General features: G+C 39.1%; 1 protein-coding gene across 2 annotated transcripts in view; it reads right to left on the bottom strand.

The window, feature by feature from the left end:
* Positions 1–15,513, bottom strand: part of LOC308398560 (talin-2) — a 99,424-nt gene that overhangs the window by 2,903 nt on the left and 81,008 nt on the right. For both annotated transcript variants that reach the window (XM_080885260.1, XM_080885261.1), the window contains exons 43-57: positions 13,440–13,586; positions 11,574–11,675; positions 10,882–11,001; positions 10,205–10,351; positions 9,286–9,452; positions 8,396–8,579; positions 8,097–8,222; positions 6,812–6,928; positions 6,393–6,578; positions 5,990–6,097; positions 5,693–5,798; positions 4,945–5,069; positions 745–933; positions 466–648; positions 96–221 (exon numbers count right to left, since the gene is read on the bottom strand). In XM_080885260.1, coding sequence (XP_080741386.1) covers positions 96–221; positions 466–648; positions 745–933; positions 4,945–5,069; positions 5,693–5,798; positions 5,990–6,097; positions 6,393–6,578; positions 6,812–6,928; positions 8,097–8,222; positions 8,396–8,579; positions 9,286–9,452; positions 10,205–10,351; positions 10,882–11,001; positions 11,574–11,675; positions 13,440–13,586 — 2,133 coding nt within the window. The remainder of the gene's footprint in view (positions 1–95; positions 222–465; positions 649–744; positions 934–4,944; positions 5,070–5,692; positions 5,799–5,989; positions 6,098–6,392; positions 6,579–6,811; positions 6,929–8,096; positions 8,223–8,395; positions 8,580–9,285; positions 9,453–10,204; positions 10,352–10,881; positions 11,002–11,573; positions 11,676–13,439; positions 13,587–15,513) is intronic.

The following is a 15,513-nucleotide window of genomic DNA, read 5'->3' as shown; positions in this document are numbered from 1 at the left end:
ACAATAAAACTGCTAAACACACCAGAATGAACAGATTAATTTTTTTAATGCAACAGAAACTGGTTTCAAAATTAAATGCTGCTTAAAAGCATTACCTGCGCAATTCCACCCACAAACTTCGTCTTCACCACCACGTTGTCTTCATCGGATTTTTCAAATGCTGCCTTCTGAGCTGCCCGCACCAAATTGTCAGATGCTTTCTTCACTGCATTTCCAGCGATCTAAAGGGCAAATACATCATTTACAGAACAGAACAACAACATAAAAACAAAAATATACAAGTACTAGCAGCTCAAGATGAGAAAACTACGGTGTTTGACTAAAAGCAATCAGTTCCTTTTAACTGGTGCAAAGACGAGCATAAACATTTTCTAATTAAATGCACACCTGTAAAGTAAAAAGCTATTGAAGATGATCGCTAATCCTCTTCATATCAACGCTTTTAAATTAACCTGCTGTGTTTACCTGCAGTCTCCTCATGGCCTCAGAGTCTTGGTCAGCCTTCACCTTACAGGCCACCAGCAGCTGAGCAGTAGAGGCTGCCACCTGTTTGGCTGAAGAGATGAGTTTCTCCTCACTGGCGTGACCCTGCACCGAGGCATTAGCTGCCTCACACAGGTTGCTAGTTGCTGCTGCTACCATACGTGCCTGTTCATGAAAAAACAAGTTAATTTATTTAAAGTTAATTTCTGGCAGATGTGATTGTAACCTGTGTAAAACAACACTTTTCACTCCAGCACTTACAGCAGAGATCAGCCCCTGGGACCACTGTCCATCATCCACAGCATTTGCAGGGACAGAGCCCACTTTCCCCTGAGCCACCAGCTCTCTCTGGGCAGCTGAGGCTGATTTAACCAAAGCACTGGTGGCTGCAGCAATGGATTTAGCTGCCTCTAGGATCTGCTCCTCAAAGTTCAGGGTCTCGTCTGCTTGCTGAGGGAGAAGAGAACCATTCAAATGATTAAGTCTTTCGCCAGGGTGAAATTTAAAGAAATATCAAAGTTGATTAATCCTCTACTCAAACTGAAGTACTTATCACTGGAAACAGATGAACTTTGGATTTATTACTCTGTTGAATAACATTTTGTATGCACATTTTTAGACAGGACTTGACTGATCATCAGTGACCAAGGCTGGGACACTTGGTAAGAGAAACAAAATGATGATTCATCCAGATACAGAGCTTCTTCTCAAACTGCAAGAGCTGATAAGGAGCTACATACAACAACATCAAGCAAGACTCTATAGAAAGCATCCTATTATACTCATCTGCTTTTTTCTTTTCTTTTTCTTTTAAACACATACGCACACACACTTTTCACACAAACACATTCACACTACATGTCTGTAGACAGAGCGGGACACTGTAGGAATATGTTTGATATATAGTTGGGACTGAATAACAACCTAATATATCAAACATATCAGACAGAGCCCTGCAGAGAAGGCCTCCGGTGGTGGGGGCAGGCAGGGAAGGAATAGGGAGGGCGGGGGGTTAACTGGGAGCTAGAAGACACAGACTGGGACAGGCTTAAGCTAGAACTACAATGAACTAACACAGGTGGCTGGATCGGTGGCAGGGTGGGTGGTGGAGGAGTGGGATGAACAGGAGGGAGGGCACAGTAAACATGATGGTGTTTGAATCGATCTGAATGAAGACAATATTATGTATAGTATCATGAATTTTAGTGAGTTTGTCAATATAACAAGTGTCAGCTACAGAGATCACATTAATACTTCCATGAACATATACATATATATATATATATATATATATATATATATATATATATATATATATATATATATATATATATATACATACATACATATACATATATATATATATATATATATATATATATATATATATATATATACATATATATATATATATACATATATACATATATACATATATATATACATATATATATATATACATATATATATATACATATATACATATATACATATATACATACATACATATATACATACATACATATATACATATATATATATATATATATATATATATATATATATATATATATATATATATGCACATATGCGCACAGTACTGTGTAAGACTCTTGAGCCATCCCTCATTTCTTCATAACTTGCACGAAAATAGAAAATGGGTGGAAACGGGTTATTGAATTATGTAATTTAGTTTGGACAGTTCTAATGAGGTTATGACCGCCTTTATTCTTCAGCACAGCCTGAACTCTCTTAGGTAAGCTTTTCTGTAATTTCTTTAAATTCTCTTCAAGAAAAGTTCTTCAGTCTCTTCTTTGGATGTTGGCTGCCTTTTGTTTTCTGTCCAGATGAGACAACACTGTTCCAAAAATGTTGAGGTCCGGGCTCTGGGGAGGCCAGTCCATGACGCAGTTTCCCATTGTGTGGTTTCTGTCCAAGTATGGTTTCACTGCATTGGCATCGTTTCGGGAATCATTGTCATGCTTTATTCCTGGTATTGCATGATGGATCACAATTCTGCATTCATAATTCCATGAGTTTTGACAAGGTGGCTTACTGTTGTGAATTTCTCTCCTGACCTCTGTACATACATAGTTTGGCATACCTCAGCCGTTCATCCTGGTTTCCCTTCGTTAAGAATGGCTTCTTGACAGCTACCCTTCCACTGAGACCATTTCTGCTGAGGCTTCAGTGATCAGTAGATCAATCAACTGAAGGTCCAGATGCATCTCTCAGGTTTTGTGTCAGGTATTTGCTGGATTGCTCTTCATTACTTAAGACATTACTTTCAGATACTCTCCATCTGCTGTAGACAATTTTTAGGACAATTCTTCTGTCCTCCTCTTGTCCAGTTTCCTCAATTTAAAACAGTGCCAGTGTTTTGGGAAACACGTTTTTGTAAAAATACTATTTTATACCTGTCAAAATTTGTCTTTGGCATTTTTGTAGATTCAACTAAAGAAATGGGGACAAATGGAAAATTGGAGGCCTCATCTCTTTAAAATTGGAAACATCCTGTCTGAGAGTGATGCAGAAAAACTTCTCTGAGCCTTGTTCTGCCAGAGGTTTCTTCCTGTTAAAAGGGAGTTTTTCCTTTCCACTGTTGCCAAGTGGTTGCTCAAATTGGGTTGTTTGATTGTTGGGATTTCTATAACGCACCTTGAGGCGACACCTGTTGTGATTTAGTGCTATGTAAATAAAATTGAATTGAACAAACTACAAGTTTGTGATAAGCGGCAAATAATAAAGTGCCTCAAGATACAACTAGAAATTGGTTCGTGTCTGTTATGTGTAGACACAATTCAGATTCATCATTTGACTTAGACTCATTTTTTATGCTTGCATAATTCATAGGTCAATGTTAAGCAGCTTAAAAAAGTCCTCTGAAAATTGTCAGGTTTCAAGACTGGCCAGAAAATAAACAAAGAAAAACTTTGAAAACCTGGAGAACTATAGCTCAAGATCAGTTAAGAAAAATATAAGCCAGGCTGCTTCTCTGAAGCAAAATTTAAAGAAATAAGGGATGGCTCAAGATTTTTGCACAGTTCTGAATACAACAGCTTTACAGACAGGACAAGCGATAGAGCACCCTTTCAGTAATGCAACAAAACAAAATGTGCTATTTTGTTACCGTAAAATTGCTCCTTGTACAACTTCCAATAATAACACTGAAACTTGGATATAAACCACACAAAAAGATGTTTACAGGCATGCACAGAGCACTGTTTAGGATATACTTGAACATATTCCTACAAAGCTCATTTATGTAATGTACAGAGCTGTAAACACTCTGCAGTCCAAAGATCAAAATAAGAAGTTTTATCTAAAAGTCAACAAATCACTTGGCAGTTACAAGGATGAGCTGTAATCTGAAAAGGTGAAATATTTAGCGCTCCGATCAAAGTGCACTCTACTCTAAATCACTAGTTTTTACATTAAATAAACTAACACATGTCCACATTACAGCACTGGTTGGCTTGTTGTTAGGTGCTTGCTGGGCAACATCATAATATCAGGTGTTTTACAGTGAGACTATCAACCACATCCAATAACATTTCAGATGCCTCCTGTGACTCTTTGCAGAGGACCTGACCTTTTATTGGTCACCATTAAATTTTTGCTATATAAAAAGCATTTAAGCAAGCTGTAACAGTAAAATCACACACACAGTCAATAATAATGCTATGATAAACAAAGCGATTACAATAGGTCCTTCACACACTAGTGCTCGGGCCATAATAACACTCTAGAGGTTATCATTTTTAGGCAATGTGTGTATATTTTTACTTTTAACAGTTACATTGTTATGTTGGTACTTTTTAATAAAACAATTTTAATTTGGTTACCTGATAAAATTAGCACCAAAGTACTCCAGCTCACTAATCTATAATCTATATTATAGAAAAGTTAGATTATCATTTTCTTTTTAGACTTAACATTCACTAAAATTGTAAAGATTTAACTAATGTGGGCAGCAGGGGATCCTGAGGGGTTTGGTTACAGGTCTTTTGTAATGTTTTTGCGGTTTATTCCCCTTTTTGCGTCTTGGAAACAACTCTCTCTTTATCTTCAAAATAATATTTAATGATTTTAAAGTATTTTAGCTGCTCATCACATCATCTTTAAAATTCCATATAAACATCACCTATAGCCATTAGTAAATGGATTGTTTAGGAATGATTTTCCATTCATTCTTTAAATTTTCAAGTCAGGACATTTTCTTGTAACAGAGTATTTCTATCCGCACATCATCTATCATGATGAAAGACTTTTATGAGCTTCATGATGAATATTTCTTCTTTATTTCCAGAGACTGCTGACAGAAACAATATCTTAGAAAGCTTTAAACTGTAAATAAAATGGAAAAAGGCCTTTTGACAGGTTGTCTTTCTCTTTAACATTATGTTGACACGATTATCTCCTTCACCTCTCTCCTCATTTATTCACCATACAGTCACCCACCTTTGGCTTGGCTCTGGGTTTGAGTTGCTCGAGCTTCTTAGCTGCTGCTTCGATGGACGCCGCTGCTCCGAGCAGCTCCGTCTCTGCGATCACTGTTGGATCCTCGGGATCCACCCACTCTGAACCTGAGGCAGGCAAGCACACCCATATTCATGAATAAGATTTGAATTTGCAAACAGGATTTTATTAATGCTTCACAAAGCAGTGTTTTGACCGAACATGCTTCACGCTGTGATCCAAAGAAAACAAGTACACCGTGACCACACACAGGAAAGTGTGCCATGTATCTTCACATCCCATGCATAGTTGACAACAAACCATCATTCACTGCGATGGAGACAGAGTAATGGAACATAAAAGAAAGCATGATGGATAGAGCAGATGGATGTAACTGAGAAGCCTGAGAGCAGCTGGATTTGATGAGATTAAATAAAATCGATGTTAGCGCTGAGGAGAGAAATTATTTAAGAGCTCACAACTGGCACAGAACAGAAAACGGCCCTAACTTACCTCCATCTGTAGCAAGAGAAGGAGGACAGGAATATTACCAAATGTTTGAGTAAATAAATATTTTTTTCTGTTACATGAGCTTTTTAAAAATACATTCTACTATTAATAGCAATATAATATTTGTTGGGATCTTTATTAGAAAGTAAATAAAAGCTTTACTCATATGTATTTGGGTTTATTGCATGACATCTCAAAAGGACTCCTTGTGTAACATGTGGTGATGCACTGTGTGCATTACCTTTCATGGCCTCAGCAGTCTGGATGAGCTCTGTTACTGCTCCGGCTACTCGCTTGGAACAAGCTGCCAGATGCTGCTTCTGCTCTGCAGTAGGCTTCTGCAGGACCTACAAACACACGGGTGCAACAGTGTAAACTTAAAAGAAACTTTTCCTTATTATTTTTTATATATAGATACATAAATAGTGTTGCAATGGTGGATGCTTATATTAAAGATGCTTAAAGTATCAAATAATGAGATTAGCGTTTGTACAAGTCTTTTATTTTTACAGACTTGCTGGTGCAGTATTCAACCTACCAGCAGTACATGTTCCAGTAGGTCAATGTAAGCAGTTGTACACTCTGCTCCGAACATCAGTGCTCTGTTCTTCACCTCCTCACTGACCTCGGGATGGTAGGCTGCTTGCTGAAAGACACAAACACACACTTATAAATTTGTGTGGGGATGACATTTGTGGGTCAGAATTCTAATTTCAGTTTTTGGTTTGCATTTGTAGTGGCAAAAACGATTGATGCTGATGATGCTGGGCTCAGCCTTAAAGATGGAATACCCTGCTTAGCCTTTGCTACCACAACCAAATTCAGATAAGTGGGAAATAATGGGTAGATGGACACATTTTCTTTTTTTTTTTGCAACATTTTGGAAGTACCACAATAAATCAAATTTAGACATGCATGACTTGTTTGTGGCAATAGAGCACCTTGCAGGTAGTGAGCATGTCTGACATGGCTTTGCGGCTGACGTTGGCAGTATGGATGATGTCCTCCTGTCGGCCAGAGTTCCCTGCAGCCACCGCTTTAGCAGTTGCCATGGTGATTCCTTTAGTCATGCGAATGAACTCCTCAGGTGTGGTTGTCTTGTTGGGAGCATCCCTGGATTGAAACACCTGTGGACATTTCAGATCACAAACTTAATTCAGGGAATATTAAAATCAATAACTCCTAACTGTGGAAAAAAAAAAACTAAAGATGTTTACTTTGTCACTCATGCGACATTTTCAATAATTACAAAAATATTACTCATCACACTTCCAAACTGATCAGTCCCCTTTCTGAAATGTGTGATGCCACCATACTGCTAACTAACGTTCACAAGCTTAGCCTCTCGACTCGTCCTTACCGACATTTCCTGTTTAATGCACTCGATTGTAGCCTCAAGCGCTCTGGTACCGCGAGTAGCTTCGTCTTCCACAGCTTTGACCGTCTTCAGCAGGGATGTCACATTTGTCACCATCACCTGGAGAAAACAGAGAACATCGTGTTCAGCCACATCCAAGCTCTGAATTAGAAATAGAGGAAGGACAACAGAACAAACCGCAAATGACTGACATTATGGAATATTTAAGACAACAGTCTTATTACTATGATAATATTACCAACGAGGAGGTTCAGTATTTGGTTGTGTTTTTGTAATAAATGTATATGTAGTTGTAATTTATTTTAAAAAAAAACAAAAAACGTCTAGGACTGTTTATTTTATAAGTAATTGAGCATATAAACACATCCCCAATCAAGATATTTCACTACACTGGTGGACACAGCCCTGACGATCATCATATATGGGTGACACACTTTTTAAAATATATATATTTCCTTGGCTCATCGTGTCTTCATTTATAGTTTGAACTAATTTAATTCAGATGACATTTCTATAGCTCCGTAATTTCACACTTATGTTGGAACAATGAGAGGACATAAAAACAGAACACATCCAGTTAAAATCAGCTGTAATGCACCATACTGAAAGATAGGGGGCACACAAGCCCCATAAAGGAAAGACTGATTTGTCAGAGTTAACCCCCCCACCACCCCACCTCCGGTCCTAAAATTGTATGTGAGGCATGTTGTGATCTTCAGAGAGACTTCATGACACTCTGTGGTGTTGCTGACTGAGAACTGACTTTTTTTTCCCCAGGCTTTACAGGTTGAGGTGATAATGAGCAGTCGACAGTGTCATCGGTGAGTTATGAGCCGTGACTCTGAAAATTTACAGCGCATGTGTGCCGGAGCAAAGCACTAAGCATAATCATCTTGGTTAGAAGTATTAGACGCTTCCTGCTATCCCGAACAGCCTGACAATTTCCATTACCAAGTCTCCAGTTTAACTATTGTGGGTGATTTTACTGATTAATGACTCGGCCTGAGTAAGGGGAGGATGTCTGCGCATACAGGATGTAGGACGGTGGAATTATTGTCATCAATTTAAACTGATGTCAGTTTCAGTTTTCCATTAGTATAATCAGAAAATATGAACATAAGAGAAACCAACAAAAATCAAATAGATCTCTGATTGTTTTTGTTGAGTAAAATAAAGAAAATTCCAATATCCAGATTTCTATATTCGAGCCCACTGGAGGATGTTAAATTAGATGACAGTTTCAGCACTTGCAGACTGATCTCCTCACCTTCGCAGCGCTCTTTAGTTGGTACATAGATGGATCATCGGCTGCCTTGCCAGCGGCACACTTGGTGGCACTAATGAGCTCACCCAATGCCTTGGCCACATCTTTGACAGCATTTATCAGCACCACCTAGAGAAAGGACAGAAAGACACTGACTAATCACTGCGCAGTCCAGGAAAGCAGAAACACTGAAAGGTTATTGCCAGTCGCAGTTCATAATTCCATAATTCCTCCTATTAAACAGGCACACTGGACAAAGGACAAACAGAAATGAGAGGATTACAAACACAATAATGGTCAACCTGTGTCTCAGGGTCATCAGAGCCAATGCTGGCAGCACCCAATTTGACCACATCTGTGAGCTGGGTAATGGTCTTGGCAGAAGACTGAGCAGCCTGTGCCAACTTCTCCTGACCGGAAGCTGCGCCGGACACCAGCATCTTTGTGTCCTCAACCAGAGCTTTAGCAGTCTTCAAAATGTTTTCCCTGAAACAGAAAAGGAAAGATTAAACAAGGGGGAAAAAGACATAAAAAATCAACTGTGTGAGAACTGCTGTGAAAAGGACATACATATTGCTGCACATCTCTTTTAATATTAAAGGCATTTCTTCATGAAAGCTTGTGCAAACATTAGGAGGATTGCTAAGGTTATATAACAAGTCATGTCAGTTATTCTTTTCCTAAAATTGACAAAAGAGATTATAGCAGCTGCAGAGTTTCTTCTATTATTCTGAGGTAGCTGTGTGAGCTATGCTCGGAGATTAAGTGATTCTGTTTTCTTTCATCGTGTCCCGAGACTGCTTATCTACACTTCAAAGATTCTTCAGTGAGATACAGTGAAACGTCACAAACAACCATCTGTAAGGAACTACAATGATAATTAAGTAATGGAACACGTCTATTCTCTACCCGTTTTGCTGTATTTTTCTTCACGCACTAGTATTTAACGGCGGAAGTGCTGCCTTAGAGCGGACAAGTGTGAGAGCAGGACAATAAGAGAAGTGTCACTCTGTGCATTTTTCAAAGCCTTAGGATAATTTATTGTTTCTATCAGCAGAGATTTCCTCCCCGTTCAGCAGGTAATATGTCACTCTGTCAGTCTGGGATGAAAGATAACAACAGGGTGGATTTTAGACTCCTGTTGGGTCTTGTAGAAATGTCTTGCACCACTGGGTGCGTTTCAAGCACTAACCTGTGGTCGGCAAAGGACTCTTCGTTCTCTGCGTTGAGTGTGCCGGCGGACGCAAACATTATTGTGGTATCCAGATCAGCAATGATCCCAGACACAGCAGTGGCTGCTGTAATGCAAGCCTGAGTGCCCTTATTGCCTGCCTGGAGGGCTGAAAGCACCAAAGACACCTGGGGACGTGAGCAGACCATTAACCACACAGGTGAGGATGCTCAGATGAAGGCTTTTTTCGCCCATCTAGGATAGGTTGGTAAATTTTATGATGCACATTAATAAGGACAAACAACTTTGGCAGTTTGCAGCAAAGTAGTGTTACTTTTGGCTCAGTTTGAGTAAAGTATATTTTTACTGGTCAAAACAGAGAAGAGCAAGAGGGGAAAAAATGTCAGTACGTTGCAATGTGCTAAGTCACTGAAATAAGTATGTGTGATGTTTTTGAAGTATTTCCTTCTTATGTGTAAGTGGTATTAAAAACACTGGCACGCTTGAATTATTAGAAATAACAGCTGTGAAAAGCTCAGACAAGAGAAAACTTGATAAGAAAAGTATGATGTGTATAATACATATACATTATACATGCTTTGGAATCCTATAATTAAACCACACACAGATAAAACCCACCAGAGCCGAATCACTTCATGTGAACTACATCGCTAAAAACAATTTTACTCTAACATTCAATGAAAGAACAACACAGAGAGTTCAGAGCGGAACATACTCGGCCAAGCAGAAATATCTGCAGCCTAAAGATGAAGCAAACAAACAATCGACAACAATTAGCCCGATGGGTTTGGGTTAATGGATGGGGGAACTAAGATCAGTAGTGGGCAGAACTATTGTAACAAAACCGGAACAAAATTTAAAAAAGCACAGTGTGTTTTTAATTAAATAAGGCGGTCCCATTTTATTGACAGAACAATACCTTCTCTGTGACTGCACGGGCACAATCAATGAGCTCCCGCTTAGTAAAACTGTCAGACGGGGTGATCTGCAGAGCTCCGGCCTTTTGTACCAGAAAGATGCAGCCGTGACCAAGGTCCTGCACTCGGGTTTTGATCTGGAAACCAATCTACAAACACAAACCAAAGCAAGAACATAAAGGAGTTTTTTTTTTATTATTATTAAAATAATAGTTTAAAAAAAAAAAGTATGTATGTATGAAAAAATGCCACATTTATGTTCCTGGACTAGAGAAGCTTTGCATGATTATACAGGTCATGGTTCAGCCCCTCAGTTCATGTATTGTTTGAAACAAGCTTTTTTTGCTCCATTCCCCTGCCCTTCAAGCCAACTTTCATCTGACTGGCTGCCCTTTGTAAATAAGAATTGAGCAGGTGGATGGAGCTTCTGTGTTCACAATGCACACAGCCAAGAAAAAAAAAAAAAACATAACAGAGTGTTTAGAGAAGCCTGAAACTAGAGTTTTGATGAAAATTCACCTACAGTAAATATATTTATATATGAATAACAGAAAATAAGGAAGAGCACATTAGGTTCTCTTTAAATCCACAGCAGCCTAAAGGTCACAAAAAGAAAATTCCCATATTGAAGGAGCAGAGCTCTTTTGTAAGTAAAAACTGTTTTCAGAGTCCTCCTCACCTCCTCTGGTTCAGCTGTGTGAGCAGCCAGTCGTCCCTGAACAGCGAGCTGGCTGTAGTCCACAGTCACCTGTGATGCCAGGGCTCCCAGCTCATCTGGACAAGTCACTGATTTGGTCATCTGATAAATGGAGGGAAAAAGAAATTCGGCACTAAAAAAAACCCAGATTAACTTTTCTTCAACAAACTATCAAAAATCATTAACTCATAGTAAAATCAAGGCTATGATCACAAGGTTACCAAAGTGATCAAATGAGAGGACGAAAGTAGAGATGTGACAAATGGAGAACATTAAAATAAACGAGGGACTGCAGGTGGATAAATAATTTTAATCACATCTTTGGATTCTCCCAGGTAGATAAAATCATTAAGTCTGTCTCACTTACTAACTACGCTATGAAATGCTGTGAAGTCAAAATCAATTTTTCTTTTATAAATGAGCTTGATTCGCTTCGATTTAACCGACTAGTCATCTCACAAAGATGGAGAATTAGGACCACACGACAGGACAATTTCTACTAACCGCAGATGGCTGATAAACTACAACATCAAACCGTGGATTATCAGAAAAAAGCTTGATTTCAGAATTGACATGTAAATCAAAGTATTTCGTTTATAATCAACAATAACCCAGTCGTAGGTCACAGGTGTACTTCAGGAACAAAAATCTTAAGAGTTATTTTGAGAGCTTACCATTTCCTGAGCAGTGACAGCAATGGCTTTAGAGTATTTCACCATACTGGTCTGGTAATCCACAAATGAGCCCTCAGGTTCGGGTGGTGTACCTTCATCCAGCTAAGGAAAAACACACGCATCAACACACAGTTAAATTGCCACTGCATTTTTTCATTTTAGGCACGATCGGTTTGTCCTTCGCGAAAGGAACAAACATCTTCAAATGTGAAGGAAATCAATTTTTCAGCTCTTTAACTTGTAATGGCACGTTATATCTAATCTACCCTTCAATTATACCAATTTTGTCAGGTGTGCAGGCATCAGCAAACCGACATTAATGCAGCTTTCTATTCAGGGAAACCCTCTGTATGAATGATAAACACTCATTATGAATTATGCACTCTGTAATTACAGCTTTAAAACCGCATCAACCCCAAAAACATTTGATCATCAGCTTGCAGTTCAAACATTATACGTTTCTAGCATTTCTGCCAAATTAGACTACTTGTAATATCACGGAAAAGGCAGAGAAGACAAAAGAGATTCCAGAAAAACATGCTGGTACTGCAAGATAGCATAATACTGCAAGTGCATGATGTTTGCACCTCCTGCTGATAGAAATAATACGTTAAAATCTGCAGCCTCGACTAGGTGACTCAAAGTTAATCAGAAAAGCTGTTTAAATCGCCGCTGCTAAAAACCACAATGGAGGGTGACCATTACGCCAATGGGATTATTGGGGAGGATTATCCCCATTTAATCAACTGCACTGACTGACACGCAGACAAAACACGCACCTGCATGCTCAACATGTACTAAAAATGAACCATTTTCATAAATTATTCATGACATGCCACACAAAGTTGATGCAAAGATGCTGTTCCCTCTGGTGAAGCCACACTCCTGAGACGCTTCTTCACCTTTGCAATGCTCCTCACTCAGCACGGTAAGGAGAAATATAATTAGCTGATGCTAGCTGCTGCCTGTACTCGAGATAAAAGGCTTTTTCTTGGTTTTCAAGCCAATAGTTTCACTGTTAATTGGAAAGATAGGTCAAATTATCTGACTCCGAGTAAGAATGGCTGCGTTCACAGTCAATGTTCCTTTGCTTCAGTTGCTCGTGATTTGTATTAATATGTTAATCAGTGACTTTTAAATGACGCCTGGGAAACATTATGGTTGTAATCAAGATGTTACACAGAGCAACGGGAAGTCATGGGTCAAATGAACACAAGAAAAGAATAAAACTTTAATTAGATGCTGATTGCTCTGTAACATTTGCTTCCATAAGACAACTTCTGTTATGGCTATTAACTTTTAATCCATTTACCACACACTCAGTTTCTTTATAGCATTCTGGCTTCCGTAGGTGGGAAATCTTTCAAAACAGGATGTTTCCCACTACGCAGGTTTAAAAATTCATACTAAAATGGACTCTAACTGTGGAATAAAATATCAAGTTGCTGCATTTTTAGTTTTTAGTCTATGTTTAATTTTCCATGCCTGTTTTGGATGTTGGGAACAGGGTGGACAGCAGGTGGTTTTGCTCATTGTAAGATAATGTTGGATGATGTATTATCTGACTAGCAGCCATGCTGTCTTGCAACACAAATGAAGACAGAATAGAGCTGTCAATCACCACATAGTTGGTGATGAGCTGAAATAGATGATGGTGAAAAGCAGACAATCGCTGATGCGGACAAAGAGCTTAAAGGTGGAGGTTTGTTTGTTTTTTTTAGAGCTGCAGTAATGTCTGTTATTTATGAACCAGAGAGTGCAATTAATTTAACCAAATAAAACTCTAAACATATCTTTAAATTGGTGTAGATGTTATTCTGTGGCTTCTGATCCAAATGACGACACACTGTAACCGGCTGCACTCACCTTGGCCATGGCATCTGCGATCGACTCCACCATTCCTCCCACCATTCCCACCTCACTGGCAGCTTCATTAAGTGTCACCATGATGTCATCAACCGCCTCCTTCATGAGCTGAGCTGCCTCTGCTATAGCATCATGGGTATGGGATGCCTGTGAAATGTGACATAGCACAAGCACATGTGAAATACACGCACCCCCATTTTCAGAGGTTTAAAAATGACCTTGTCAAACTAACCCATATATCAGGATATCAGGATTTATTTGCCTTTAGTAACATTTAGGTTTTTGCAATATGTATTTGGAACATTATCCATTTGCACTGAAATCGAGTCACTTCTGCAGCGTTTGGCTGAATCTGAGCAGAGAGTATAGCTCTGTACACTATAAACACTAGCAGCCATGACATACTAGTACCCATGCATGTCCATGTCATAACATCGCCTCTAGCGTGTTTGACAGATAATGTGGTATGCTTTGGATCATGAGATTTGTTGGATGTGGACTAGCATGAGGCGAGCGCCATTTGCCCATCATATTATGGCCAAATACTGCGTTTTTACCTGAGGTTATTCCTACAACTTATAGCTCTATGAATCTGAGCTTTTGTCACCCCACTTTTCCATCTGAGGAGCAGAGTAGGCTGTATTCTCTATGTCTGGTGCAGTGTTTCCTACCTATATTGACGATACTCAGTGTGATGAATTGTTGGTCTGCTTAGTTAATCCATCCAGAGGTAGATCTCCGTCTAAACAGAGGCTCTCCTACCGGATTATGGAGTCCATCTCCCTGGCATATGGTACAAAGGGACTCTCTTTTTTCCTCAAAGTGTGAAAGCACATTGCACCAGAGGAATGGCATCCTCATGGGGTCTTTTTACAGGTATTCCTGTGAATGATGTTTGTGCTGCAGTTACTTGATCATCACTGCACACTTTTGTTTGGTTCTATCATTTGGACCTGGCAGTCCCGTCAGTGGTTCATTGTGTCCTCTCGGCTGGATCTACCCTGCAGTCGGATGATGGTGGTCTGACTCTGGTTCAGCAGCTGCTTTGTGAGATGTATATATATTTGATACTATGTGTGTACAGAGTGAATTGCCTGAAAGGGTACAAACTGTTCTGTCCTCAACTTCTGTTCCCTGAAGGAGAGGAATTAGATACACCGCCATTGTGCAGCTGGGCTCGGTGAAGAGCGGCTATCAAAACTGAGGGATGACTGTGATGATAAGGGTGTATTATATGCAGGCAGGGCCTCACATATGTCACATATCGTTTGCATTAATGGCGTGAACAGAAGTGTCTTCAACCAGGAAGTGTTATATCTCATCCTATATGTGTTATATCTTCTTCAACCCCTTCAGGGAACAGATGTTACTGACATAACAGTTTGTTTCTTTCCTCCATTTGGTTTCATCTGTCCAAAGATTTTTCTTTTTTATTTAGAGATATACAAAATCTTGTCTCTGAGTGTAACCAGTGGTTTGCACTTTATTGTAAACCCTCTTTATTTCCATTCATTACAGTTTTTGAAGACAATTATGTGCTTACCAAGTTTTCAAGAATTGGTTAGATGCCGTGAAACTGTTTTACTTAACCATGGAAATAATTCTGTAATCAGACCTTTTTGTGCTGCCGAGCTGGTCAGTGTGCATTCATTATTTTAAAGAATTTAGCAGATTATTATTTCTTCTGGGATTATTTACTTATTTTGTTTTTTCCACCAAATATCTGTAATTCCAAAATGGTTAATGCAGAAATTTTGTAAAACCCTTTTAATTAAAGCTGAAAGTCTCCACTTTAATCGTATTTTGATCAACTGATTAAAACTGTGGTGGCACACAGGCCCGTCTCTCCCTCGTCACGCATGTGTGATACTCTTTTGCTCCCGTTGTTTGGGAGGAGTTAAAAAGGCCTAAATGGTGACACCCTTTGCTCCACCCTTTTGACACATCACTGTGTATCATAAGTGTGCAATAAATACAGTTAATTATACTTGTTGATGCACTGGAAAACTTAATGATGGAGATCATTTTCCAATATGTGTAAAGGAAGCGAAGGAGCACTTTAAACAAGGTGCAT

Source organism: Rhamphochromis sp. 'chilingali', assembly GCF_963969265.1.
Source record: "Rhamphochromis sp. 'chilingali' genome assembly, chromosome: 6".
NCBI lineage: Eukaryota > Metazoa > Chordata > Actinopteri > Cichliformes > Cichlidae > Rhamphochromis > Rhamphochromis sp. 'chilingali'.
Note: the sequence above shows the minus strand (reverse complement) of the source record. Positions and strands in the feature narration are given on the sequence as shown.